The sequence below is a fragment of the Rhododendron vialii genome, chromosome 4a (genome assembly GCF_030253575.1).
Source record: "Rhododendron vialii isolate Sample 1 chromosome 4a, ASM3025357v1".
NCBI classification, from domain to species: domain Eukaryota; kingdom Viridiplantae; phylum Streptophyta; class Magnoliopsida; order Ericales; family Ericaceae; genus Rhododendron; species Rhododendron vialii.
Genome location: NC_080560.1, coordinates 29467429 through 29494077, shown reverse-complemented (window position 1 = coordinate 29494077; position 26649 = coordinate 29467429). Strand labels below are relative to the sequence as shown.

General features: G+C 45.7%; 2 protein-coding genes and 1 pseudogene across 2 annotated transcripts; 1 reads left to right on the top strand and 2 right to left on the bottom strand.

Moving 5' to 3' along the window:
• The first annotated feature begins 12749 nt into the window (after nt 1-12749).
• Nucleotides 12750-13501, top strand: LOC131323884 (uncharacterized). Its single transcript, XM_058355724.1, has 3 exons — nt 12750-12812; nt 12911-13076; nt 13188-13501. Exons 1-3 carry the CDS (start codon nt 12750-12752, stop codon nt 13499-13501), a joined length of 543 nt encoding a protein of 180 aa, XP_058211707.1.
• A 5872-nt stretch (nt 13502-19373) lies between these two features.
• LOC131323883 (uncharacterized) lies at nt 19374-20726 on the bottom strand. The gene is made up of 4 exons (XM_058355723.1): nt 20554-20726; nt 19856-20404; nt 19476-19752; nt 19374-19433 (listed from the first exon to the last, which is right to left on the bottom strand). The coding sequence occupies exons 1-4, from the start codon at nt 20724-20726 to the stop codon at nt 19374-19376; spliced, it is 1059 nt and encodes a 352-aa protein (XP_058211706.1).
• Nucleotides 20727-20750: 24 nt separating this feature from the next.
• LOC131323882 (uncharacterized) overlaps nt 20751-26649 on the bottom strand; it is an 85355-nt pseudogene continuing 79456 nt past the window's right edge.

The window sequence follows — 26649 nt, the reverse complement described above, 5'->3', positions numbered from 1 at the left end:
GACGACATGATTGCTAAGTCAAAAACTCGGGAAGGGCATGTTCCTGTACTGAGGAAGTTTTTCGAGAGGCTCCGAAAGTTCCGCATGCGTCTCAATCCACAGAAATGCACCTTCGGGGTCACGGCAGGTAAGATGCTCGGTTTCATGATCACTTCGCGTGGGATTGAGGTCGATCCATCCAAGATCAAAGCGGTGCTTGAAATGAAGCCACCAGAGACTGAAAAGGGAGTGCGGAGCTTTTTGGGGAAGGTTCAGTTCATCAGCAGATTCATCGCCAAGTTAACTTTGACTTGCGAGCCGATGTTTGTCTACTCAAGAAGGACACCCCGTTCGTATGGTCGGACAGATGTCAGGCTGCCTTCATGTCCATTCAGAACTATCTGCAAAACCCGCCTGTCTTGATGCCACCGGTGCCCGGAAAGCCCTTGATTCTATACTTATCTGTGAGTTCTACATCCATGGGATGCTTGCTAGCTCAAGAGAGTGACCAGGGAGTTGAGAAGGCCGTTTATTACTTGAGTAAGAAAATGGTTGGGTCTGAAGAGTGCTACACCGCCTTGGAAAAAACATGTTGGGCTTTGGTTTGGGCTTCTAAAAAGTTGAGACACTACATGCTGGCTTACCCAGTGAAATTGATTTCTCGAATGGATCCCCTCAAGTATCTGTTTGAGAAACCGGCTCTCACTGGTAAGTTAGCACGCTGGTTGCTCCTTCTGGCAGAATTCGACCTCGAATATGTCACGAGGAAGTCGGTAAAGGGGCGAGCCATCGCTGAGTTTTTGGCTGATCACCCTGTGGATGGACCGGAAGATGCAGATTTCGTGTTCCCAGATGAGGAGGTGCTAACAGTTGTCGAGGACGTCTGGACTCTGTACTTCGATGGGGCGGCCAATCAGAAAGGATTTGGGATCGGGGTCTTGCTAATCGCCCCCGATGGTTCTCATATTCCGCTTGCATTCAAACTTAACTTCGATGTTACAAACAACCAAGCTGAATACGAGGCCTGTATTGTGGGTATGGAGGCTGCACTCACGCTTGGCGTTGAACGACTCGAAGTCATCGGGGACTCCAATCTTGTTGTATCTCAAGCCAATAGGGACTGGAAGGTGCGTGAAGAGGGGTTGAAACCTTATCATCAAGATTTGGAGGGGCTAATTCCTCGCTTTAACAAAGTGACTTTCACCCACATCACCCGTTTGAAGAACCAGTTTGCCGATGCCCTCGCAACCTTGGCTTCCATGGTCGAACTACCCTTCGGAGTCAAACTCCGCCCAGTCTTAATTGAACAACGGGACCGCCCCGCTTATCAATATGTCAACGCCATCGATGATGTCGATGATGGCCTGCCTTGGTACCATGACATATGGAACTTCGTCGAGAATGGCACGTATCCGGCTGACGCCTCCAAGAAGGATCAGACTGCATTGCGAAGAATAGCCGCCCAGTACATCATTTGTGGGAGAAAGTTATATAGGAGGTCTCATTGCGGTATGCACAAGCTCTGTGTCAACGGGGCCGAGGCCGTCAGAATCATGAAGGAGATCCACGAGGGGGTCTGTGGCCCTCACATGAGCGGCGTCATGCTGGCTAGGAAAATCTTGCGCCAGGGTTATTTCTGGTCTACCTTGGAATCTCAGTGTGTAGATTATGTGCAGCGATGTCACAAATGCCAAATTCATGCTAATCTAATGCATGTTCCACCCTCTAACCTTTTTGGCATGGCTTCGCCTTGGCCTTTCTCTGTATGGGGTATCGACGTCATCGGCATGGTTAGACCGTCCGCATCAAATGGTCATAGGTTCATCCTCGTGGCCATAGATTATTTTACCAAATGGGTGGAGGCCGAATCTTATAAAAGCCTAACGGCAGTTCAAGTCGCTCACTTCATCAGGAAAAACATCATCTACCGATATGGGGTTCCGCAAGCGTTCGTATCAGACAATGGGAGTCATTTCAAAGGTAGGGTCCTGGAGCTCTTTGAAGAATTCAAGATCCAAGTCCATCACTCAATGGTCTATCGTCCCCAAACAAACAGTGCGGTTGAAGCGGCCAACAAAAATGTCGAGACAATCATTAATAAGTCTGCAGAGTCCGCCAGGGACTGGCACGAGCAACTGCCTTTAGCTCTTTGGGGTTACCGAACGTCGATTCGAACATCAACGGGGGCAACCCCCTATTCCTTGGTCTACGGGATGGAAGCAGTTCTCCCTATAGAGCTTGAGGTGCCGTCTTTGAGGATCACGGTAGAATCGGAACTCTCGGAATCTGAATGGCTCAGTGGGAGATTTGTTGAACTCATGCTTTTCGATGAAAGGAGGCTTCGGGCCCTGTATCATGTTCAGGGGTATCAGTGGAGAATTGCCCGGGCGTTCAACAAAAAAGTGAAGTCTAGAGACTTGGTCGAAGGGGACATGGTTTCGAAAGAGATTCGGGCACCAGTTTTTTACCCCCGTGGCAAGTTTCGACCCAAGCGTTCCGGACCTTACATCATCAAGACCATCCTTTCTGGGGGAGCAGCTCAGCTCATTGATCTTGATGGCAACGAATTCAGCTCTCTGGTTAACCTGGATCAACTCAAACGATACTATCCCTGAGAGAAGCTCGTTGGGCCGAAAACCACAAGGGTGGGCGGTTCCAAGCAAAAATTAGAGCAAGCCTGCTAAACCGAAAACCTGAGAAGGCGGTTTAGGCAAAAATAAATAGGCATCAATCAAAGCTCGCTAGGCTGAAAACCCGAAGTGGCAGCACTAGGCAAAATTTAGAGCGCAAAAGGAGAGTTAAAATACTCGAGTGAACCTTGGCCTGAACTACGTGCTGACCTGATTCCCTGAAAGGGGATACGTAGGCAATCTCTCTGTGAGATTCGGTCAGAATCCATCAACTTGATCCACGGTTTCCCATTACCAGGGGTTGGCGCGATACTTGGTTGACACGGCGGTTCAACACTTGGATCAAAAGGGGAAAACTCTCGAACTTTCACTTTTATTCAAATTATAACTTCTATTACACAGGCTGAGCAGTCTTAAAAAGATTAAAGCATAAAAACAGAACAAAGTGCACGAGGCCTTAACAGGCTCACGGTTTATTCTAGATCATCAGGATTCGTCAGAAGTCAATTGTTGTTTTGCCTGCTTGCGATTTCCCTTCTTAGCCATGTTTGATATCGGTGTGTAAGTTCCGTGCTGAAGTCTGGGTCAGCTCCTCCGAGTTGCCGCAGGCCCCAGTCGTGCTCATACCCTCTCAGATTCTGGGCAGTGAAAGCGGGGACTTGGAAATCTTCGGTCCCAGCTCGGTGGAGTCCTTGGCTCATTCCTAGTTGACGAAGGATGCGTCCGGGGATGTAGAATGTGAAAGCGGTCAGCCCAGCTATCACTACTCTCTCGAATCCTGCAGAACTCAGAGCCATGTCTGGAATGTTTAAAGCTTCATGCCGCCATGTGATCTCGTTCGGCCGCATTTCTCTCATAAATGCGCACCATTGATTCACAGACATTTCCGGATAGATCATACCCCGCTGGTGCATTCGGCCGGGCAGATGAGGCCAATTTGCTTCCGGTGCTGTGAGCAATCCCAATTTGTCAGATAACCAGAGCTGCATGAGTGGAAAAACAAGTGAGAAGTCACATAAAGCTTGAGAGAAAAGACAAGTAAGGAGCTTCGATATAGCCTTAGCTGAGAGATGAGGTAAAAACAGAACGTGTGAAAGCCGGAAAAAGGTGAGCTGAGTGAGAATTAAGCTAACCTGCAGTAGTAGTGGACTACCGCCGAACACGTCTGTTTGGCCGGAAGAAACCAAATCCAAACCTATGAGTGTCTCTGCCAGAACCAGTGGTACCACATTTCTCCGGGCACCCATTTGAGCGGCGACGCTCACCAGCATGGGGTTGATTTGCCCGTTTGGAGATACCAGTAAATAAGCAGCCAGCACGCCGATCGCTAGGGCAAATCGACGTCGAGCCTGCGCGGCTATGTTCTCTACGTCCCCTTCTGGCCCATACCACTCCATTAGGCGCATGATATTGATTTGCCCTCCAGTTAGCAAACTTTCGGCCGCTCCTCTTGTAATATCAAGACTTGACTGTAACAGCTTTGGCATGCTCTTCCTATAAGGCGGCACGACAATCACGCTCGAGGCGACTCCTTGGAGGTATGCTTGGAATTCCTCCACGGTTGGGCACAGCTCGTTAATCCCAAACCTGAATACGTGAACCTCTGGGTCCCAAAATTGTAGGGCTGCCCTCAGAAACTCTGGGCGGACCCTCACATTGCGAAGAAAACGGAATGCGGCCAGCCCGTGAAACCGAAATGACAGCCAATCTCCAGCAACAAAGGCCGTGAGCCAAGGGCTAATCAAGGCCGGAAGATTATTTGCCATTCCGCTTCCTCGTGGGACTTTCAAACTGTGGGAGGAATGCCTTTTATCTGCAGAATATTGGCCTCTATATAGGCAGAATGCATAGAGTGTCGTCCCTTCCCAGTACAAACATCCATGCCATGTGGCGTTTTCTTCTTCAAAGTGAGGGCATCTCTGCACTGCCCCCCCCCCCCTCTCTGAAGTACTCTGAGCAGTTAAAGGTTGATGACGAGGCTTGGACGTCCAAAAATCTGAGATGGTCAAATAAAGGTGGCCTGGCACGGCCCAACCATCGCGCGATGGTCTCAGTCCATCGCGCGAGAGAGCACCATCCACTCCATCGCGCGACATTCTCACTCCCTCGCGCGATGGTTCAGCCTGCATTTTGACAGGTTTCACCAGTTACTGTCCAATTTTGGTCGCATCCTATTCCAAGGGTACTTTTGCAACTTTTGTGGTTCCGGCAAGTCAATGTGAGCATATGCAACCATATCCAAGCACCGGATTCGAGATATCGCGTTTAACGAGGTTTTTGAACCCTCGGTGGCTTGTTTCAAGGCCAAATATGTGTTTCGGAAGGTCGAAACTCGTTCCGGAGGGTCGTGTCCTTTTCTCTCAGGCCGTACAGGTCATGGTGACCTGTTGTGACTGTACGGAGGTGTCGGTTTCGGTCCGGGACATAATAGAGTCTTGTTTTCCCATCTCGTGTCCCTTTTGTATCCTTCGTAAGGATTTTGGGCAATTTTGCATTTCGGGAGGTATTCCTCGAGTCCGTCGGCTCTCTTGAGTCATTTTGTGTATTCATGACCTCATGAAGGTGTTCTTTTATCCAAGTTAGAATATTCTGGGTTTTGGCTTTTGAAGGTCCAATATTTCGTATCCTCGTATCCTAACCGTATCCTGGGGTACATTTTCGTTTTTCTCCGAGTCAATCATGTGTGTGCGTGTGTGCACGTTTGTGACCAGTCTCGGTACATTATCAATGCAAGCATGGTATTAGTGGCAAGCGTTTATTTATTCTAAGATCATTGCAAGAGTAAAATGAACTGAAAATGCAAATTTTATAGCTAATCCATATCTATCCATGTCAAAACAAGGAATACTATTGAGCATGCGGCGCTTCGGCCGGTCAAAAGTCATCATGTCAGCTCGGGCACACTCGCCCATCAAATCAAAAAGGCGCGCAGGCCACAAAAACATGTATCATGTATCAACTAAGGCACTCCGGCCTTCCATCTATCTACGTGGGCACGCAGGCCCAAAAGCAAAAATCAAAGATGCGGAGAGACAAGTGAGGCTTCTTAGTAGCCCTCATTCCTCCCCGAACCAGTCACCATCCCCGTCGTCGTCGTCGTCGTCGTCTCCCTCTCTAGGATCCTGTCTAAAACCAGGGTCATCGGCTGAGTCGTCTGAACCACTGCTGTTAGGCGCCTCCTCGTCCTCCTCTTCTTCCTCTTCCTCTTCTTCCTCGGAATCCTCGGACAGGATCAGCCGCTTCTTGCGGACCGGCTCATCTTGCGAGGGCCTCTGGCGCATCTTCAATTGATACCTCTCCTCTGCGCGCGCCACGGCCTCTCGGGCCGCCTCTTCACTCGCGACGGGTGGCTGTACGCCCCGCGTCTGTGGTCTAGTAGTAGGTGGAGGAGCGGGAGTCCTGCTTGCTAGCTTCTTCTGCGGAGGCTCTCTCGCGCTCTTCCTCCTAGGAGCCGCCTGTCCCTGTGTCTGCATTGTAGAAATTTTGCACATTTAGTATACATTCTATATGTTGTATGTTTGCAAGCAGGTACAATCTATTTCAAAGTTGACGGCAATTAAAGTACACTATGTATCGAGCAAAGCATGCATATGTCAAGTATCGAATGCAGGAATGTATCGTTTCTCTGAAGGGTATATACCTGAGATCTCTGAGCTGCCGGTGATGGATAGCGCAAGTCCAAAGGCAGGCCACTTGCCGCCCGCCTTATCACGTTCTCCAGTGCAAGCATGCGCCGAACGGCCTCGTTCGCCCACTCATTGGGCACCTGCAAGAATAACTTGAGCATAAGTAATGGAGCAATATCTCAAGGCTTTATTGGAAGTACAAAAATGAAGGGTACAATGCCTTACCGACACAGTGACGGGCGCTGGCTCAACTCTGGCAGGAACTAGGTGTAGCTTGGCCGGATTGCCCTGAGAATCCACCACGGCTATACGCCATGTCAACTCTGGTGGCCCACCTCTCACAGGTCTACTCGGACCCCGCCTCGCGCGACTCTCGCCACTGCTCTGCCTCGCAGCGACGGCCTTCCTCTCCTCAGCAGCTCCCCGGGCCTGACTCCGGACCTCCCTGAACTCTCGTACTCTCAACTGCCCCGCCAAGCGCTCTCTCTGGTAAACTGCATAGTCCATGCCGGGACGCAGATAGCGTGTCAAGTCGGTGTCGGGCCGTGTGAAGACCTCTAGCTCGGCCAATGTGTACTCCCCTGTGTGTGAGGCCCATGGTGGAAGCGGTCCGGGCACTTGGAACCCTGCATGGCCAAGCGACTGGCGTGTCACTCGGTCACCCAAGTACCACTGCCAACCAAAAGCTGACTCCAGCAGCACTCTGCTCGCCGTCACGGCCCTGCTCCTGGCCAAGTACTCGGGCTCTGACTCTGCCGCTTTCCAAGAATCCCACTCTACCTGCGCAAGCAAGCAACGCAAACGTCGGTCAGCGACAGCATTAAAGCAATAAAAGCGACGCATATTTATATTTGATGAAGTCGTGTCATACCTGTGAGGGGCGGAGCTCGTCTAGGTATACCCTGAAGCCGTTCAGGTCGCCTCGCCCTCTTTTCTCTCCCATATTCTTCTTGCTCCAGATATGAGCATGTGGGAGGATCCCCAAGTCCAGGCTCTTTGTCATTGGACGGCACATGTTCAGAACTTCATAGGCCCAGAGCTGCACAGTTATCAAGGTTCAAATCATTAGTACAATGCAGGAATATATTTAAGCAGTTTATGTATTCAAACAGATAAGTACATAATGGAAAATGTTCTTTACTCAATTTTGATCATACCTCCCAAATCCGCCAGTAGCCAGCAGTGCTCATCTCAGTCCTCGACGAGTCCCCCATGAAACCATAGGCCGCACCAAGCGCAGCTCCTCCCCAGTCAAAACGTGAGGCCGTCCTCAGATCCCTCAGTGCAGGCAAGTACGATAGGTGGACCTTGCTGCGCCTGTTCGGATACAGGGTGGCACCAAAAAGGTACAACAAGTACGCCTGGGCCATCTGCTCCGCCTCTTGCTCCGTCGCCACCTCCTTTGCAAGGTATCTCGTGAACTGGCCATATCTCGCCATCCCCTCCTCAACCTTGGGCACCTCTCCCAAGAACCACTCCAGGGCCGCCTCGTCCTCCTGAATGCGCGAGTCAAACGGGATAGGGTCACCTCCAACCCTCAAACCAGTAAGCGCCGCGAAGTCTGTGGGTGTCACTGTCATCTCCCCGAGCGGTAGGTGGAAAGTGTTGGTGGTATCTCTCCATCTCTCTGCAAGCGCAACCAAGACCGCGTGGTCATTCCTGGCCCGAGTCAGGGTCTGTATGAACTCCCCAAAACCTGCCATATCCACCAACTGCCTCACCCTCTCCGGCAAACCCTGGTACAACGCCAAGGAGCTACAGGCGCCCCCGAAACCCCGGATGTCCCTCTGTCTCGCTCTCTCCTGCATTAGACACGGAAACAAGCAACAGGAAATATATCAGCATGTGAGGCTTTCATTCTCAAGTTCTAGGTAATCAATACAACTTGGCAGTAGATGGTTGGTTCAAGTTATTATGTCTCATGCATGGCATTCAACGTGAAACTATAGTGTCACTATTCGTATCTACTTCAAAGGATCATCCTATGTTTCTCGGTACGTAAGCAGCATGCGTTGTATTAAAATGGCAATCACAAAAGTAAATGAGGGATTTTCAAAAATTTACCTCAGCCCAGTTGCTCGAAATGTGGGTGTCGGGGTCTCTCAGAACGAGCTCGGGGTCATACTCCGCTTGCCGTGGCTTGTATGCCGCAAAACCTGACAGTACAAACAGGTGTGGAATTGGTGACCTGTACCCCTCTGCTGAAAACGGAGCACGAGTCAAACCCTCCGCCTCTGACACTGCTGTCACTCTGGGTCCCTCCCCCCTCGCTCCAACCCGCTCCTCGGCCTCCGCGTCCCTCAAAACCTCCTCCTCAGCGGCCCTCGCCCTCTCGGCCCTCGCCGTAGCCTCTGAAGCGGCTATCTCCTGCTCTCGCTCCTCTCGAGCCTCCAAAACGGCGGCCCCAATCATGGGATCCTCCTCAAGCAGCCGGGCTAGCCTCTCGTCACTCAGGAACTCCGCAAGATCCTGTCTTGTGATCAGCCTGTGGCCCGATGACGTGGCCCCTGGCCGAAACAGTACCTCCTCCTCCGGAACCTCTGTGGTGTCCTCTTCCTCGCTCGCCACACCCTTGCCTTTTGCCGGATCCCTTAACGGAGCCCCGTTTGGCCCGGCACCACCATCCTCGGCACCTCCACTGCCTACACCCTCGGAACTGCTACCAACCACCACCGAACCACTCACGGCCTCGCTCGGGTCCAATTGCACGACCCCAGCCCTCACGGCCCCGATCTCAACCGTCGCGCGACGGTCTGACTGCGTCGCGCGATGATCGCCGTCGCCAACCGCCTCCTGCTCGTGACCCCGTTCGCCATCACCGCCGCCCGCTACCTCTGCACTGGTGTCTACAACAACCCCCGTTGCCGGCCGATCCTCTGTTTCGACCACCATTGGTCTTCCCTCGTCCTCCGGACAATCAACTACTTCCCCACTGCCCCGAGTAACGTCGTGATCAGCCATGGATGATGATACGCACGTGGGTTTGCTTGGTTTTGGGACGAAATCAAGGGTTGGAGAGGAAGAGTTTGGGAGAGAATAGTGTTGGAGGGAGTTCAAAACTGCTGTGAGCGGTTTTCGAACGTCCCCGTCGGTTGTATGGAAGAAAGCAGGTCCGGGCCGGGTCTGGGCTCTTAACAGATCCAGGCCTGAACAAAGAACCCTCGCGCGATGGTATGACTATGTCGCGCGATGGTTTGGTTGTTCTGAATGGGCCCAATCATGCTTATCCACCCTTAAGAGCCCATAGGTTCTCACTTAGGCGCTGCAACAATTTTGAAGTTTATTGTGAGTTGATGTCTTTTTAAAACCCAAAGCACATTTATATATCCCCAGCAGTGGTCCAATTACCAAAATCAGCGACGATCCATCCGTCCAATTTTCGATCAGCGACGATCTATCCGTCCAAATTATCGATCAGCGACGATCTATCCGTCAATTATCAATCAGCGACGATCCATCCGTCCAACTTTCAATCAGCGACGATCCATCCGTCCGACTTTCAATCAGCGACGATCCATCCGTCCGACTTTCAATCAGCGACGATCCATCCGTCTAACTTAAAATCAGCGACGATCCATCCGTCCGACTTTCAATCAGCGACGATCCATCCGTCCAATTTTCGATCAGCGACGATCTATCCATCCAAATTATTGATCAGCGACGATCTATCCGTCCAATTATCAATCAGCGACGATCCATCCGTCCAATTTTCAATCAGCGACGATCTATCCGTCCAACTTTCAATCAGCGACGATCCATCCGTCCGACTTTCAATCAGCGATGATCCATCCGTCCGACTTTCAATCAGCGACGATCCATCCGTCCAACTTAAAATCAGCGACGATCCATCCGTCCGACTTTCAATCAGCGACGATCTATCCGTCCGACTTTCAATCAGCGACGATCTATCCGTCCCACTTTCAATCAGCGACGATCCATCCGTCCAATTTTCAATCAGCGACGATCCATCCGTCCGACTTTCAATCAGCGACGATCTATCCGTCCAACTTTCAATCAGCGACGATCCATCCGTCCAACTTTCGATTAGCGACGATCTATCCGTCCAAATTCGAATCAGCAATCAATCTGCTCACCGATCCGTTGGTGCACGGTATTTGTATATGCTTGCTAGCGCTTTTCGTTTAAATCGGCTTTTGGGTGGATTAGATGGGTGTCTAGAAATCTTTGACGTTACCCGTACCAACCAATGGTGCTCCGCGTGCCGTCAAAGAGGGACTACTGTAGACACCCCAATCTGACTTCCCGATCGTTTTACTTTCTTCTTCGGTTTCTTGATTCCCCGATGATGAATCAGGTCGAAACAGTCTCGAGAACTTGGAATGGCTTGAGTTTGGCATGTGAGGAACCCATCCTTAGCCCTTAAAACCTTTAATCAGAACCTGGACCTTGGTCTGAATGTCGCGCGACAATCTAGGACCCTCGCGCGATGGTTCGTCTGCCAGGTGGTGGTCAAAGTCAAAGCTTTGACCATTGACCATCGCGGGGTTGGCTGAACCCTCGCGCGATGGTCTCACTTCATCGCGCGATGGTCAACACCTGTCATTTTCACCCAGATTGCGTGGTGGTCAGGGGGCTACAGGCCTATGTGACCCCGTTTTCTCGGCTGAACAGCGTTCTGGGGGGGCTCCCCTTGCACCACCTCACCCCCCATTCTCCCATCACCTTTGCCACCCACTCCTCCACCAAGCATTTGTAACCAGCATTGTTGGCTGGTTACAATGCCTTGGTTAGCCATCCACTAACCCCTTCTTTCTATAAATACCCCCCCCACATGCATCCTTGCAAAGGGTTACAAAATCTCTCTCTAAGAAAGAAGAAGGCAAACTCAAGCACAAGCATCTCACACCATTCACTCCCACATAATCACCCTCCAAATCTCACCATCTCATCATTCAAGCCATCTCCAAGGCACTCAAGCAAAGGTATAATATCTTTCTGCTCACTGTTCGAACCCCTGAGGGGGGCTGGCAGGGTCAAGACTGGTAATCGATACCAGTTCTGGCCCTAAAGCCGGCAGAGTTTCAAGGGCTGTTAGCTGGGAAACCCTCGCGCGATGGTCCCGTATCCTCGCGCGACAATTCTGTCTGCGTGAGATTGGACCACGTGGGGAAGGGACCCTGGTCTTTAAGTTTATTATTGTGTTTGTAGTCTTTTAAAAGTCTTTTAAGGAGCTTTAGCTCACTGCTTTGCTGTTTTGCATGTTGAAAATCATTGTTTGGCTTAGTTTATAACACCTCTTTGTTTGGAATGCTTTTGGGATGCTCCTGAACATGTCTCAGAGCCCTAAGTATGCAAAGCAATTCCTGGAAGTCCAGTCTGAACAATCGCGCGGCTGTCCCACTCTGTCGCGCGATGGTTCTCTGTCTTCCAGGGATTGCCCTTGCATGAGCAACTTGGCCTTGGCCTCTGTTTAGACACCCCCACTGTTTAGGGGTTGCATTTTCATAATATTTCCATCTGTTGGCTGTAATATTGTTTACTTTCAAGTACCCATAAACTGCTTGGTTTGCACCTGGGTGAGCACTGGTCCTTCCAGAGCCCAGAAGGGGGTGAAATTCAAACTATTGGTAAAGTGTCAATACTCGCGCGAGTATATGGTTATGTCGCGCGATGGTTTGCTTGCATGCGGATGAACTCATGCATGCAAGCTGGCTGTTCGTTTGTGCCAAAATCATACACAGCGCTGTTTTGATATATGATCAACGTTTTGAACTTCATTCCATTTATTACTTGTCATCTCACTAACCCATGCCATATCTTATCACATCCTGCAAACATGTTACAGCTTTAATCCCCTTAAACTGTTCCCCCGCCCTAAATGGCTAAAAATTGATTAATGAAACAGAATCGCAAACAAACATTTTCGCAAATGCCTAAGTAGAGACCGATCTCCGGATTGGGCGAGAGGGGTGCCATAAAACCCTTCCCCTCTCGTAACCTGGCTCCCGAACCCAGATATGGTTATGACGGGCTGGTTCCTTAACTTTTTCAAATCAAACAGCGCGGCAAGTGCTTCGAAATACGGTTCCTTGGGTGTCGGACCTTCAAAACCCGAGTGGCGACTCTGTATTTTTGCGAGCGCTTGCTTCCCCGCTCGCGCTCCCTCGACCCGGGCCCCCTTGCCTCGCATCTCGAAATCCGGAAATTCCGAAAACGGGCACGCATGCCACATTGGGCAAGTTTCATTTTACTGCAGAAACTAAGGGCCGTAAAAGAAAAGCTGAAAGTGTGGAATAAAGAGGAATTCGGGGATGTAAATTCCGCCTTACATGCTATCGAAGCTGAACTTCACCAGTTTGATTGACTGTCCGAAGATAGGCAACTATCTTCAGATGAGAAAGCAGCGAAGTGTAGAGCTAAAACTAAGTTCTGGAGGCTCTCCCGTTTATTTGAGTCACTATGGAGACATGGTTGAAGCTGGGAGATAAAAACACAAGATTCTTCCAAGCCTTGGCTAATAATAGGTTCAAGAGAAACATGGTGGGTTCTATAAATGCGGGCGAAAGAATTGTCGAAGACCCCATTGAAATCAAGGAAGCGGCTGTGGAGCATTTCAGTAATAACTTTTTGGAGGAGAGAATCTCTAGACCTGGTTTGGGGGGCGTGTTCCTCAGAAAACTGAATCTGGACATCTCTTCTCTTCTTTAAAAACAGTTTGATGAAAGGGAGATTGTGGTAGCGTTGAAGGAATGCAGCAATCTTAAGGCACCGGGTCCGGATGGTTTCAATTTTTCCTTCGTTAAAAAGGGCTGGGATTTCATGAAAAGCACGATCCTTTATTTTTTCAGAGAATTTCATGCCAATGGAAAGCTTACTAAAGGTATTAACTCAACTTTTGTATCTTTAATTCCTAAGGTGGCTTACCCGTTATCTTTCAAAGAATATAGACCTATTAGTATGGTGGGTTAGGTTTATAAGTTGCTCTCTAAAGCTTTGGCGAATAAGATCAAAATCCACTTACCTTCAATTATTGGTGAGTCTCAAGCGGCCTTTATTGGAGGTAAACAAATACTGGATAGGGTTTTAATAGCCAATGAGGTCATTCATTGTTGGAAAAGTAGTAATCAAAGAGGTTTAGTTCTTAAAATTGACTTTGAAAGAGCTTATGATTATGTTAATTGGGGTTTCTTGCTGGATCTACTTGCCAAAATGGGATTTGGGGACAAATGGTGTAGATGGGTTAAGGAGTGTTGTTCCACTGTTGTTGTTCCACTGTTGCTTCGTTCAATCCGATATAAGGAATAACGCCCCAAGCGTATGGCTTAATACGTTAGTTGAAGCATGATAATCCGGAAGACCGGGATCGTACCCACGGGAATAATTAATACGGCTTTGCTGGATTTGTAGATGTAAGCTCGGATTTTCGGCTTTTAGACAGCCAACTTGGTTTTTCGTTTGTAGTGGAAAGTAAAAGGAGCTAAATTAAAAAGCGAATAAACTAAGATAAAAAGCAGGTTAGGTCTAAGAATTACTAACACTCAGGACTTGAGTTAAATTGCATTTCTCACCCAATTACGCGGTTCAGGATACACAATTAAGGTTCCCAAATCGGAAAATAAGATGGTTCGATTACCAAGCTAGCTCTAGAATTTATTTAGCAAATGCCTCGTGCGACAAAACTTCAAGCATCATGTGTGGTAAGTAGGCGATGCTCTTACCTACACATGATCAAGGAGATTAACACCTTAGCGATTTGACAAATAAACCCGAACCCCACATCGATTCTCGAACCAAAGGTTTAAACTTTATGGTGAAAAACGCAATTCTACTTGAGCCATGAGGTGCTAATCACCCCATGACCTAACCTTGGAAAACTACTCACACATATCTATTGAGATAAGAGCAAGCAAAAACCTACTTAGCATAATTGAAATACAACACTAGAAGAAAATTAGATTAAACGATAGATCCAGTAATTCGCTACAACTTTAATGAAGACGACAATATCAAAAACTAATTAATTACGACAGAAAATTTAAAGATTCAAACCTGGAAATTGAAGAACAATTCAAAATCTAGATCTAGATCTAAAAATTATGCAATCAAATCTATTCTACTTGTTTGTACAAAGTGACATCATGGCTTTTATATCTTCCAAGTACGCGCACAGAATATTCACCAAGATGCTCCAAAGACGCCTTCCTAAAGCCCTCGACATCGATGGAGAAAGGCTTAAACTGCTTCACATACGGCATCAGCATCGATGGAGTGTTATTCTTTCCATCGATGCCAAGCAGCTTAGGCCTGATTCCACTAATTGCTTCGGCATCGATGTAACCTGGCTTCTCCCATCGTTGCCGAACCCAATAACTCTAGCCGCTTTGCTTTGCCTTGCCTTGCCTTGCTTTGGTCTTTAAAATTCCTACTTTGGCCAATTTTCTACACAAGCAAAGCAAACACATCTAACGAGCAAAAACAGTTAAAAACAACTATTTAAGCAATAAGAGTAACTAATACTAGACAGCTAGCGCACCCTCCAATGCAATAACGGGTGCTTATCACACCCCCCAACTTGAGGTTTGCTAGTCCCTAGCAAATAAAGTACGGAAAATTTGAAAACTAACTGCCTTGCAATCCATTCTACTATCATAACTTAGAACATGCTCAACATTGTAAACAACATGAGTAGAATCAATCCAGTTTTTTATTTCATTCCTACAATTCACAAATTCAGCATCAAACTAAACAGGTCAAGCATCAAGCAAGTCTAAGAGCAAGCTAAAATAGTTATGTCCTCGAACAAGGGGAGGATACGGGACACAAACATGTGAATTCAGACTAAACCATATCCCACGAAGATGTGCTTTATAAACAAGCAACAGCGAACAATAAATACTATGCCTTAACAACGAAAGCACTTTATTCAACAGAATTTAACAACTATCAGATGACTTTGGATAACGAAAAGAAAGCATGCCATGCAACTAATTATGCAAATATCAAATATCCAATCATAAAGGAGTCCATGCGCGCTAAGAATCAACTAAGGACTTTTTAAGCTTGTAATGACCTTGGTTACAAAGAACAGGTTAGCAAAAATGGGCGACGGTCTATACTAGCTTGGTTAACTACCCGAGTGACCGCCGCCAACTCAAAATGAACCAAGTCAAAGGCCAAACCGGCCATACCAACTACTAACTAACAAAGTGCAATACTAAGCTACGAAATGAAAAGCAACGAAACAAAATAAAGGATAAGATAGTTGGCATGTCAACCAACCTAGACCCCGACCAAGTAAGGGGATTTTTCTACGCCACCGACTCTCTACCTCATCACATCATCATACCACCACCTCAATCAGCTAATTCTTCACTCTCGTACCCTGCAAAATCATCACTGACTTCCCCCTCAACCACTGGCTCCGAATTATATTTCACTCCAAGCTGCTGCTCCAAAATCGATGTCTGTCAGGCTATCTCTCTCCTCTGTGCTTCATGTTCCCTCATGATCTTCCTCCTCTCAATCTTTTCCTTCCTTTGAGAATTAATGATTGAAACCCCATGGCAGAAAAGCTTTTTAATCCAAGACCCCTGTTTATCTTTCCTTGATGGCATTGTAGTCAAATAATCCCCCTTTTTTTCTTGTTTACCCCTAGCAGTATTAGTCTGAGATGAACTCTTCACATCAAACGTATCATCCAATAGTCCCGGGTAGAGTTCCTCCAATTTCTCATAAGCCGCCCCCCTAACTCCTTTCTCTTTACACAGACTAGTGATCATACAAGGAAAAGGCATACTAGCAGTAGGCAACGTGTTAGCCCTGAAATCTCGCAACTGAGTAAAAATAAATAACGCCCAATCTACTACCAAATCATTAGCAGTGAAAGCAAACATAATTTCTCCACTTTTCCTCGTCGGTCTGCTTTCTGAGCCTCGGGGGTAAAGGTTGAATGAATTATTTTGTTCAGGAACCTCAAAACTCGCTTTAAAATTGCCAGGCACATGGGGTAATGAAGCCAATGCGGAATCACTATAAAGTGTCTCGTTACAACCCGCAAATCAATCATTTCATCCTTCCTAGGGTAATTCACAGACTCGGGAGGGGGGCGTGAATTTTCAAATACTTGGCAATATCATTCGGGGTAATCTCAATATTAATACCTCCTACCCTTGAAACAATTTTACAGCAGGATCACTTTCCCAATCACCTTCTGGAATTTACATAAACTTATAAAATTCAATCACAGCATTCTTATTATACCCAAGTAATTGCTCAGTCTAGAAATTCAAACCTTTACGCATGATGTAGGGGAGGCCTACGTGATCGTCCGGCAATGCCTTGGCATCCACTTGCCGCTCATTTTTGAACTTTCTGTTGTCAAAACTGCTCTCCCATGTCTTTCTTTTATCCGCTGTAATCTCAGCTGGAGTCCTATGCCTTTTCTTACTCCGAGACCCCGAAGCTTCCTCCAGCTGATTTTCCTCCTCACTCTCGGCCATAAAATCATCCTCATCCTCGATTTCTGATTGAGAAGGAGGAGCACGGTTTGCAATTTGCTTGATTCTCAGCATTGAAGGTTGAAAAGGTTTATGGGTTTATATTTGATGGGTAGGGTTTGAAGGTTTTGATTTTTGGTGGAAAAGGGTGAGTGTAGGCTAGAATATGGTGGAGGGGGTGCATATAAGTGAAAAATAGGAAGAAAGCAAGGATTTTTATGGGAAAATATGGAAATTTTCGGATTTGAAGGATGGGGTAATGGGTTTACCTTGATTTTGGCTTTGAAAATCCCAAACTTGGTTGAGAAATCTTGAGGATGGTTGAGAGAGATGAAGGATTTGGGTGTTTTCTGGGAAAAATATGGAAGATTAAGTGGTTTGTTGGAGGTTTAGGGTTAGGGTTTGAAGGTTGGTAATGGAGGGTTAGAGAGAGATTCAGATTGTAGAGGGTGAAGAGTTAGGTTTTGGTCGAATTGCCACTGAACTGTCCGAACTGATCTGCTGTTGAAAAGCACCTTGGCATCGATGTAATGTATTTTCTTCCATCGCTGCCGAACTCGATAGCGACCCCCTGTGGAACCACCTCGGCATCAATGGATCTCCTTACTTCCTATCGATGCCGAATCATATAACTCAGCAATTTTGCCCTTCCTTCAATTTGAAACCCAAAACTTCCAACATTCCAAATAACACCCCCAACTCACCTTTTCACAATGAACGCTCTTCCCAATACCCCTCCGAACAACCGGATACCTAGGTTAGATCAAAGACGGGAAAATAACAGGATGCAAATAGGACAAGGGGACACATCTGTGGTATGATTATGCAAAGAATGCCTTGTATCCTTTCCTAAGTGCACCTTGGATTCCAAAATGATTGAAAATCGACATTCAAACACAATTAGAGATGGATATGCGATTATTCTCCTAACTACAAGCATTTTTATTGAATGATAGGGATATGGGTAAAAGCTTGCTCAAAAACTTACTTAACATCTAAACCGTTCAATTTTCAACTAAGCATGCAAATTGAGAAGCACAAAATTTCTTAGGATTGCTACAAACTCTTGTTAACTAACAATTACTGAGCATGCAACAAGTCATAAAAAAGAACCAAACACTGTGACAAAAGAAAGGATTGCAGGTAAAAACTTTTATTTATTTTTGAAAATTTTCAATTTTTCTCATTTTTTTTGGATTTTTAATTTGTATTGTTTTTGGATTTTTTAAATTTTTACAAAATCAAACAAATTAAATAGCACATAAGCTAACCCCTCCCCCCAACTTAAAGCGATGATATGCCCTCATAGCATTAAGAACAAGATGAAGAGAGAAAGAGTGCGCGAATGTACCGTCCAAGGGGAATGTCAACCCCTAAATACCTTGACCAAGTTGGAGGATTTCATGTCAATGTCTTGCTCCAGTCAGATTAGATGCTCCCAGGGTTTACTCATTCGGTTCTGCCAACTCGGAATCATAACTAGTCACACTGGGCCATATCCAAAACTTTATCGGACTAACAACCGCGGCGCTTAGCTGCATCCATGCTTAGGGCTCCTGAACGCCTCACTCACTCCGACTTTAGGCCCAAACTACCAATGCTGGTATGGTAGCAAATAAACCCTGCAGAAGACTTAAAAGGACGACTTTCTACAAAACAAGTGACATTAGTAACACCGCCCCGTGTTATCCGGCTTCCAAACAAAACAAAAAGTGAAAAGACAGAAGGTAAAGAAAACACACAAAACAATTAAAAATATGCAAAACAGAATGAAATGCAATACACCACTCGATCATCACGCGATCACACGAGTCATACTTTTCTTCACATCCCTTACCGGTGGGGTAAGAAATGGGTGGTTATACTAGACCGTCGAAAATTTGTTATGCTAGCGCCCGTAATAAAATTTATCGCTTGACCTCGTCAAACAACTAAGTTCAGCGTCCCCTAGGATCAAAACAAAGTAAGATACAATACAACCTAGCGTGCACTCCAGGCAATATTAAACCTCACTCACAGACCTAAGTTGCCTCCGATTAGGGGCAATCACGGAGAGAATGGATCATTAATGATAAACTATTACTAAGAAGAACTAATGAAAGCCCTTTTTACACTAACACATTGGTGAAATCTTTTGCATGTGAGGTGTCTCCAAGACTTTATTTAAAACAAGAAAAACATAACATAACCAAACAAAACATGCATACTAAACAAAATATGGCAAAACAAGAAGGAAAAACAAATATGTACAATATATACAATTTAATGTCACAACTCGGAGCGTTAAAGTCACAGCTAGACTCCGCCAAACAATGAAGTCAATCGTCCCCTAAGATCGTAACCAGGCAAGCAACAAGATAGAGCCAAGTGCGTTAGCACAGGAATATCAAGGCCTAACCTATGGATCTATACCGCCTCCGTTGGGGCTAATCTGGAAGACGTGAGTGTTTTACTGTGAATTACTCCTATCAGAAAAGTTAATTAAAGCTCTATGTCACTGATATTAAATGATTTGCCCTTTGAACCGGAGCTGGGCACACGATCCTTCTTTTCATAGCGGCGTGCGAAGCTACATATACCCAAGTCAATGGTGGGTACCCCCTACCTGGGGGCCGGGTCCGACAAATAGTTAAGTTCAGCGGTTATGCTTTCGCTCCCCGTGCAAATATAGTGAAGACAAGCTAGATCAACGGATCGACCGTGTAAACTGGATCGATCAACTCCTCATCTGGTTCTCCAACCTCAAAAATACCAAAAAATGGTTTAAGTTTTTAACCATTTACTTTAAAAGATTTACCATTAATTGGATTCAAAACATCAACAGCACCATGAGGATAAACATGTTCAATGACATACGAGCCAACCCAACGAGAACGTAATTTACCAGAAAACAAATGAAGCTTAGAATTGTATAAGAGTACCTTTTGACCAACGTCAAAGTCTTTCCGGTGAATTCGTTTGTCGTGGTAAGCCTTGACTTTTGCTTTGTATATGGCGGCGTTGTCATAAGCATCTCTCCGAATCTGTTCAAGCTCATTGAGTTGTAGCCTTCTGTGTGCCCTGGCAATCGGTAAACGATAATTCAGTGTCTTTGATTGCCCAATATGCTTTGTGCTCGAGCTCTACCGGAAGATGGCATGCTTTTCCAAAAACCAAACGATACGGCAAAGCTCCCAAGATGGTCTTGTATGCTGTGCGATAAGCCCATAGTGCATCGGTCAAACGAAGACTCCAATATTTACGGTTCAGATTCACCGTCTTTTCCAAGATATGCTTGATTTCCCTATTTGCCAGTTCTGCTTGCCCATTCGTTTGAGGATGATAAGCGGTGGAGACCTTATGAGTGATACCATACTTCTTCATCAAGGCTTCAAAGATGCGATTGCAAAAGTGGGTGCCTTGATCGCCAATGATAGCTCTTGGCATTCTGAAGCGTGACAAAATATTATCCTTATGGAACTCCACCACCACCTTGGCATCATTGGTACGCGTTGCAATTGCTTCAACCCATTTCGATACATAATCAACCGCCAACAAGATGTACAAATTCCCGAAAGAAACAGGAAATGGTCCCATGAAGTCAATGCCCCAATTATCAAAAATCTCGACTACTAGAATGTTTGTTAGTGGCATTTCGTCCTTCCGAGTCACACTTTCAAGCTTTTGACAACGTTCACAAGCGACGCAAAAGTGAGAAGCATCCTTGTGCAAACTTGGCCAATAAAACCCACATTGTAGCACCTTGACGAAAGTCTTCTTAGATGAGTAGTGGCCTCCATAAGCTTTTGAATGGCAAAACTCAAGAATTCTTCGTTGATCTGAGTCTGGAACACAACGGTGCACTATTTGATCTTGCAATACTTGAAAAGATAAGGGTCGTCGTATGAGAACATCCGTACTTCATGAAGGAAACGACGACGTTTGTAAGGAGACCAATGTGGTGGTAAGAGACCCGTAGCCAAATAATTCACAATGTCAGCAAACCATGGGGTACTCAAAACGGCCAGCAACTGTTCATCCGGGAACGTGTCCATAATCGGAAGATTCGGAGTAGGATCCTAAAACTGTAGCCCTGATAAGTGATTGGCTACCACATTCTCGACACCCTTCTTATCCTTAATGGTCAAATTGAATTCTTGGAGAAGTAGAATCCACCTTATCAAATGAGCTTTGACATCTTGCTTGGTGAGTAAATACTTGAGAGCAGAGTGGTCCGTATAAATGATAATAGGAGCGCCAACCGATCAAGTATGACCGGAATTTGTCAAGAGCAAACACCACGGCAAGTAACTCATTTTCTGTGGTAGTGTAATTCATCTGCGCGTCATTCACCGTCTTGCTTGCATAATGGATCACATAGGGGTGTTTGTCCTTCCTTTGCCCCAAGACAACACCTATAACATAGTCACTTGCATCACATATAAGCTTAAACGGGAGGCTCCAATCGGGTGGTTGCACGATAGGAGGAGAAGTGAGACTATCCTTCAACTTGACAAATGCTTGCTCGCATGCGAGAGACCACTCAAACGGTACATCCTTGGCAAGAAGATGGCACAAGGGTCGAGAGATAGCACTAAGGTCCTTTATGAAACATCGATAAAACCCAGCATGCCCCAAGAAAGAACGGATGTCTTTGACACACTTCGGAGTAGGGAGATTCCCAATTAAATCGACCTTTGCCTTATCCACCTCAATTCCCTTTGACGATACAATGTGGCCCAAAACGATACCCTGAGTAACCATGAAATGACATTTCTCCCAGTTTAATACCAAATTCTTTTCCTCACATCTTGTCAGAACTTTCTCTAAATTAGACAAGCAAGCTTCGAATGAGTCACCAAAAACAAAGAAATCATCCATAAAAACCTCTACAATCTTCTCGACCATGTCACTAAAAATCCCCATCATACACCTTGAAAACGTTCCCGGAGCATTGCACAAACCAAACAGCATACATCGATAAGCAAAAGTTCCGAAGGGGCAAGTGAAAGTCGTTTTCTCTTGATCCTCTAAAGCAACTTCAATTTGATTGTAACCGGAATAACCATCTAAGAAACAATAAAATGCATGTCCGGCTATCCTTTCCAAGATCTGATCGATAAACGGCAAAGGGAAATGATCCTTTTTTGTACTTGCTTTGAGTTTCCGATAATCAATATAGACCCTCCATCCCGTCTGAACTCGTGTTGGCACTAGCTCATTCTCCTCATTACGTACAACTGTAACTCCGGATTTCTTCGGTACAACTTGAATCGGGCTCACCCATTTACTATCGGCGATAGGATAAATGATCCCAAAATCCAAGAGCTTCAAAACTTCAGCACGTACTACATCCTTCATAATAGGATTCAAGCGGCGTTGGGGTTGGCGAGACGGCTTGACATTATCCTCCAAAGCAATATGGTGAGAGCAAAGAGTTGCATCAATTCCTTTGATATCCGCAATGGTCCATCCTATAGCCTTCATGTGTCTCCTCAATAAATTAATCAACTTCATCTCTCGGAGATTCCGAAGAGAGGAGGAAATAACCACAGGATAGGTCTCATTGTTTCCAAGGAAAGCATACTTCAAAGTGTCGGGCAAGGGTTTCAACTCCAACGTCGATGGCTCAACTCTAGATGGAAGAACCTTCTTCTTGATTGGTGGTAGCTCCTCAAACTCTTCAAACTTTGGAGTCCAAGAATTCATAGCGCAAGCTTCATCTTCCTCATCAAGCTATGAACACAAATAACTCACTTCAAAAAACTCGAGAAATTCGACCTCATCGACTATAAGAGCAACTTCCAAAGGATCACTATAGAGTAGCTCGTCCACGTGCTCTTCTACAAGAGTATCAATAAGGCTCACTTCATTCACATTCTCGTCATCCCCCATTTGACTGCCCACATTAAAAACATTGACCTCCATCTTCATGTTACCGAAGGTCATATTGAGAAGTCCATTTCAACAATTGATAACTGTATACGCCGTGGCTAACAAGGGTCTTCCAAGAATCACTGGAGTAGAAGCAGCAGAAGAGTCGGTCGGATTTGTATCGAGAATCACAAAATCCACTGGATAGACAAACTAATCAACTTGCACTAGAACATCTTCCACTACTCTCCTTGGTACACGAACACTTCGTTCTGCTAATTGGAGTGTGACACGAGTAGGCTTCATCTCTCCCAACCCAAGCTCTTGATAAACAGAGTACGGAAGTAGATTAACGTTAGCACCAAGATCAAGTAAGGCTTGTTCGATACGCTTTCCTCCAATTGTGACAGCGATAGTAGAGCTCCCGGGATCCTTGTACTTAGGCGCGATATTCGTTTGAATGATAGAACTCACTTGCTCAGTGAGGAATATCTTCTTTTGAACATTAAGCTTGCACTTCCGAGTGCATAAATCCTTAAGAAACTTGGCATACAAGGGAATTTGCTTGACTGCATCCATGAGAGGAATGTTGATCTTCACTTGATTGAATAATTCATGCAACTCCGCATTGTAATTTGGTTTCGCCAAAGCCTTCAAACGATTAGGAAATGGTGCCGGTATTGGAATAACTTGAGGGTCCGGTACACTTTCCTTGTTCTTGCCTTTATCCTCTGCTTCTTCTTCAAGAGTCTCCTTGCTTGTTTCCTTGGGCGATTCCCCAAGGGTTGAATTGAACGTTCAATAGGCGAGGGTAACAAGGTAGGTTCCGGAGGCATTACCACTTAGATTATCCACCGTCTTGCCACTTCGAAGAGAAATAATAGCCTTTGCTTGCTCGGGGAAAGTCACCGAAGAGCTAGCAAAGTGAAGACCTTGAGAAGACGGATTAGAATTCGATTGCGGATTAGGTTGAGGTTGAATAGGAAACTTCCCCTTCTCTTGTTGTAACAAACCTACTATAGTTGTCAACTTCCCCAACTAGTTTCTGATATCATTCATCAACTGAGTTTGTTGCTCATTGATAGCAGTTTGACCTTGCAAAAGAGCACTGAATTGATCTTCCCAAGAACGCTTTGGTGGTGGTTGGTGGAACTGGGCAGGTGGTTGTTGAAATTGGTTTGCATGTGGGAACGGAGCAGAGGGAGCAAAACCAGGCGGGCCTTGACCTTGAGGGAAACGAAAAGTATTCTGAGGTTGTTTCCAAGGTAATTGAGGAGCGGGGGGTGGAACTCAAGAAGAACTCCCTTCATTAGATTGATTCCAACGGAAAGCTGGATGTTGTCTTGTCCCTGGATTATAAGATTGAGAATAAGGGTCAAAATGTTGCACTTCATGTACTTCTTCTGGAGCAATTCCATTAATCACGTTCTTAAGAGCAGGAATGTTGGGGCACGCTTCGGTAGAATGGCCCACAATCTCACAAATAACACATACTTCCTCTACTTGGCGCACTGCTTTCACTTCTTGAGATTGAGCACTCTTTAATTCCAACTTGTCAAGTTTCCGAGCAATCTCCTCCAATCGAGTTTCAAAAGCTGTATGCTCCGCAATAGAGAATTTCCCTAAACCAGTAGGACCTTGATTGTACATCGCTCTATCTTCTGGATCTGCAAATTGCCAAGACTGGGTCTTCTCAGCTAGTGACTCATAGTAATCCCAAGCATCCTCCAGTGTCTTCCCCATAAAATCACCTCCACCCATAGTATCCAGAAGCTGTTTACTCTCTTGAGAACACCCTGTGTAGAAATAGTTGACTCTGAGATACAACGGAAGGTTGTGATGAGGAACCGACATAAGCAAGTCCTTGCATCGCTCCCAATACTTGTGGTAAGTCTCTCCATCCCTTTGCTGGAAACATTGAATCTGATGGATAAGTAACTTCGTCTGGCTGGCTGGAAAGAATTTAGTGGTGAAAGCATCCTGAACATCTCCCCAGTTACGCAAAGATTGTGGCTTCAAAGAGTTGAACCACTGTTTCGCCTTATCCTTGAGAGTGAATGGGAACAACTTCAGGCGAGCTTGATCAAGTTGCCCCGGAACTGTAACGAAAGAATGTAGAATATTCTCGAATTCCCGGATATGCAAATAAGGATCCTCCAATTCTCGCCCCCGAAATTCTGGAATTATTCAAAGATACTCAGCTTTGAATTCAAATGCATTCCCAGCGGTCGAAGTCGGAATAATGATAGGAGTTACTTGAGGAGCCCATTCTGGATTCAGATAATCACGTAGAGTACAAACTGGAGCTTCTTCGGCCATTGGGCCTTTGCGATTGCGATTTAATTTGCGAGGCGAAGAGTGGGTGGGATACGCCCTGACAATGCTACGGATTCTTGACGGCAAAGAAGAATGATGAAGCCGATTGGAAATTGGGCTTCGATAAACAAGCATAAACTAACACAAATACTAACTAACTACCAACAAACTACCAGACTGGAGAGGCTATGCCGCCACCTCAACTCAACAAACAGAATATGCGAGGGGTTATGCCACCACCTTGGCTAAGCAATGCAATCAAATTTAAGCTAACTAGCTAAATTAACTAACTACACTTAACTAAAAATAAACTCGATATTTAGCCTAGCTTCGTTACACCTCAGGTTTGGTATAACCAGGTTAGAGGTATCCACCAAACTAAATACGAACTACTAACACATAAACTACTAAACTACTACTATTAGACGAAAGCGGGATACTTACAGTGGTTTGTCGAACCTCCAAGAAAGCCATAATAAGAAATCCCGGCAACGGCGCCAAAAATGCTTCGTTCAATCCGATATAAGGAATAACGCCCCAAGCATAGGGCTTAATACGTCAGTTGAAGCATGATAATCCGAAAGACCGGGATCGTACCCACGGGAATAATTAATATGGCTTTGCTGGATTTGTAGATGTAAGCTCGGGTTTTCAGCTTTTAGACAGCCAACTTGGTTTTACGTATGTAGTGGAAAGTAAAACGTGCTAAATTGAAAAGTGAATAAACTAAGATGAAAAGCAGGTTAGGTCTAGGAATTACTAACACTCACGACTCGAGTTAAACTGCATTTCTCACCCAATTACGCGGTTCAGGATACACAATTAAGGTTCCCAAATCAAAAAATAAAACGGTTCGATTACCAAGCTAGCTCTAGAATTTATTTAGCAAATGCCTCGTGCGACAGAGCTCCAAGCATCATGTGTGGTAAGTAGGCGATGCTCTTACCTACACATGATCAAGGAAATTAACACCTTAGCGATTTGACAAATAAATTCGAACCACACATCGATTCTCGAACCAAAGGTTTAAACTTTATGGTGAAAAATGCAATTCTACTTGAGCCATGAGGTGCTAATTAGCCCATGACCTAACCTTGGAAAACTACTCACACATATCTATTGAGATAAGAGCAAGCAAAAACCTACTTAGCATAATTGAAATACAACACTAGAAGAAAATTAGATTAAACGATAGATCGAGTAATTCACTACAACTTTAATGAAGACGACAATATCAAAACTAATTAATTAAGACAGAAAATTTAAAGATTCAAAGCTGAAAATTGAAGAACAACCAAGAACAATTCAAAATCTAGATCTAGATCTAAAAATTATGCAATCAAATCTATTCTATTTGTTTGTACAAAGTGACATCACGGCTTTTATATCTTCCAAGTACACGCACAGAATATTCTCCAAGATACTCCAAAGACGCCCTCCTAAAGCCCTCGGCATCGATGGAGAAAGGATTAAACTGCTTCACTAACGGCCTCGGCATCGATGGAGTGTTATTCTTTCCATCGATGCCGAGCAGCTTAGGCCTAATTCCACTAATTGCTTCAGCATCAATGTAACCTAGCTTCTCCCATCGTTGCCGAACCCAATAACTCCAGCCGCTTTGCTTTGCCTTGTTTGGCCTTGCCTTGCCTTGCTTTGGTCTTTAAAATTCCAACTTTGGCCAATTTTCTACACAAGCAAAGCCAACACATCTAACAAGCAAAAACAGTTAAAAAACAACTATTTAAGCAATACGAGTAACTAAGACTAGACAGTTAGCACACCCTCCAA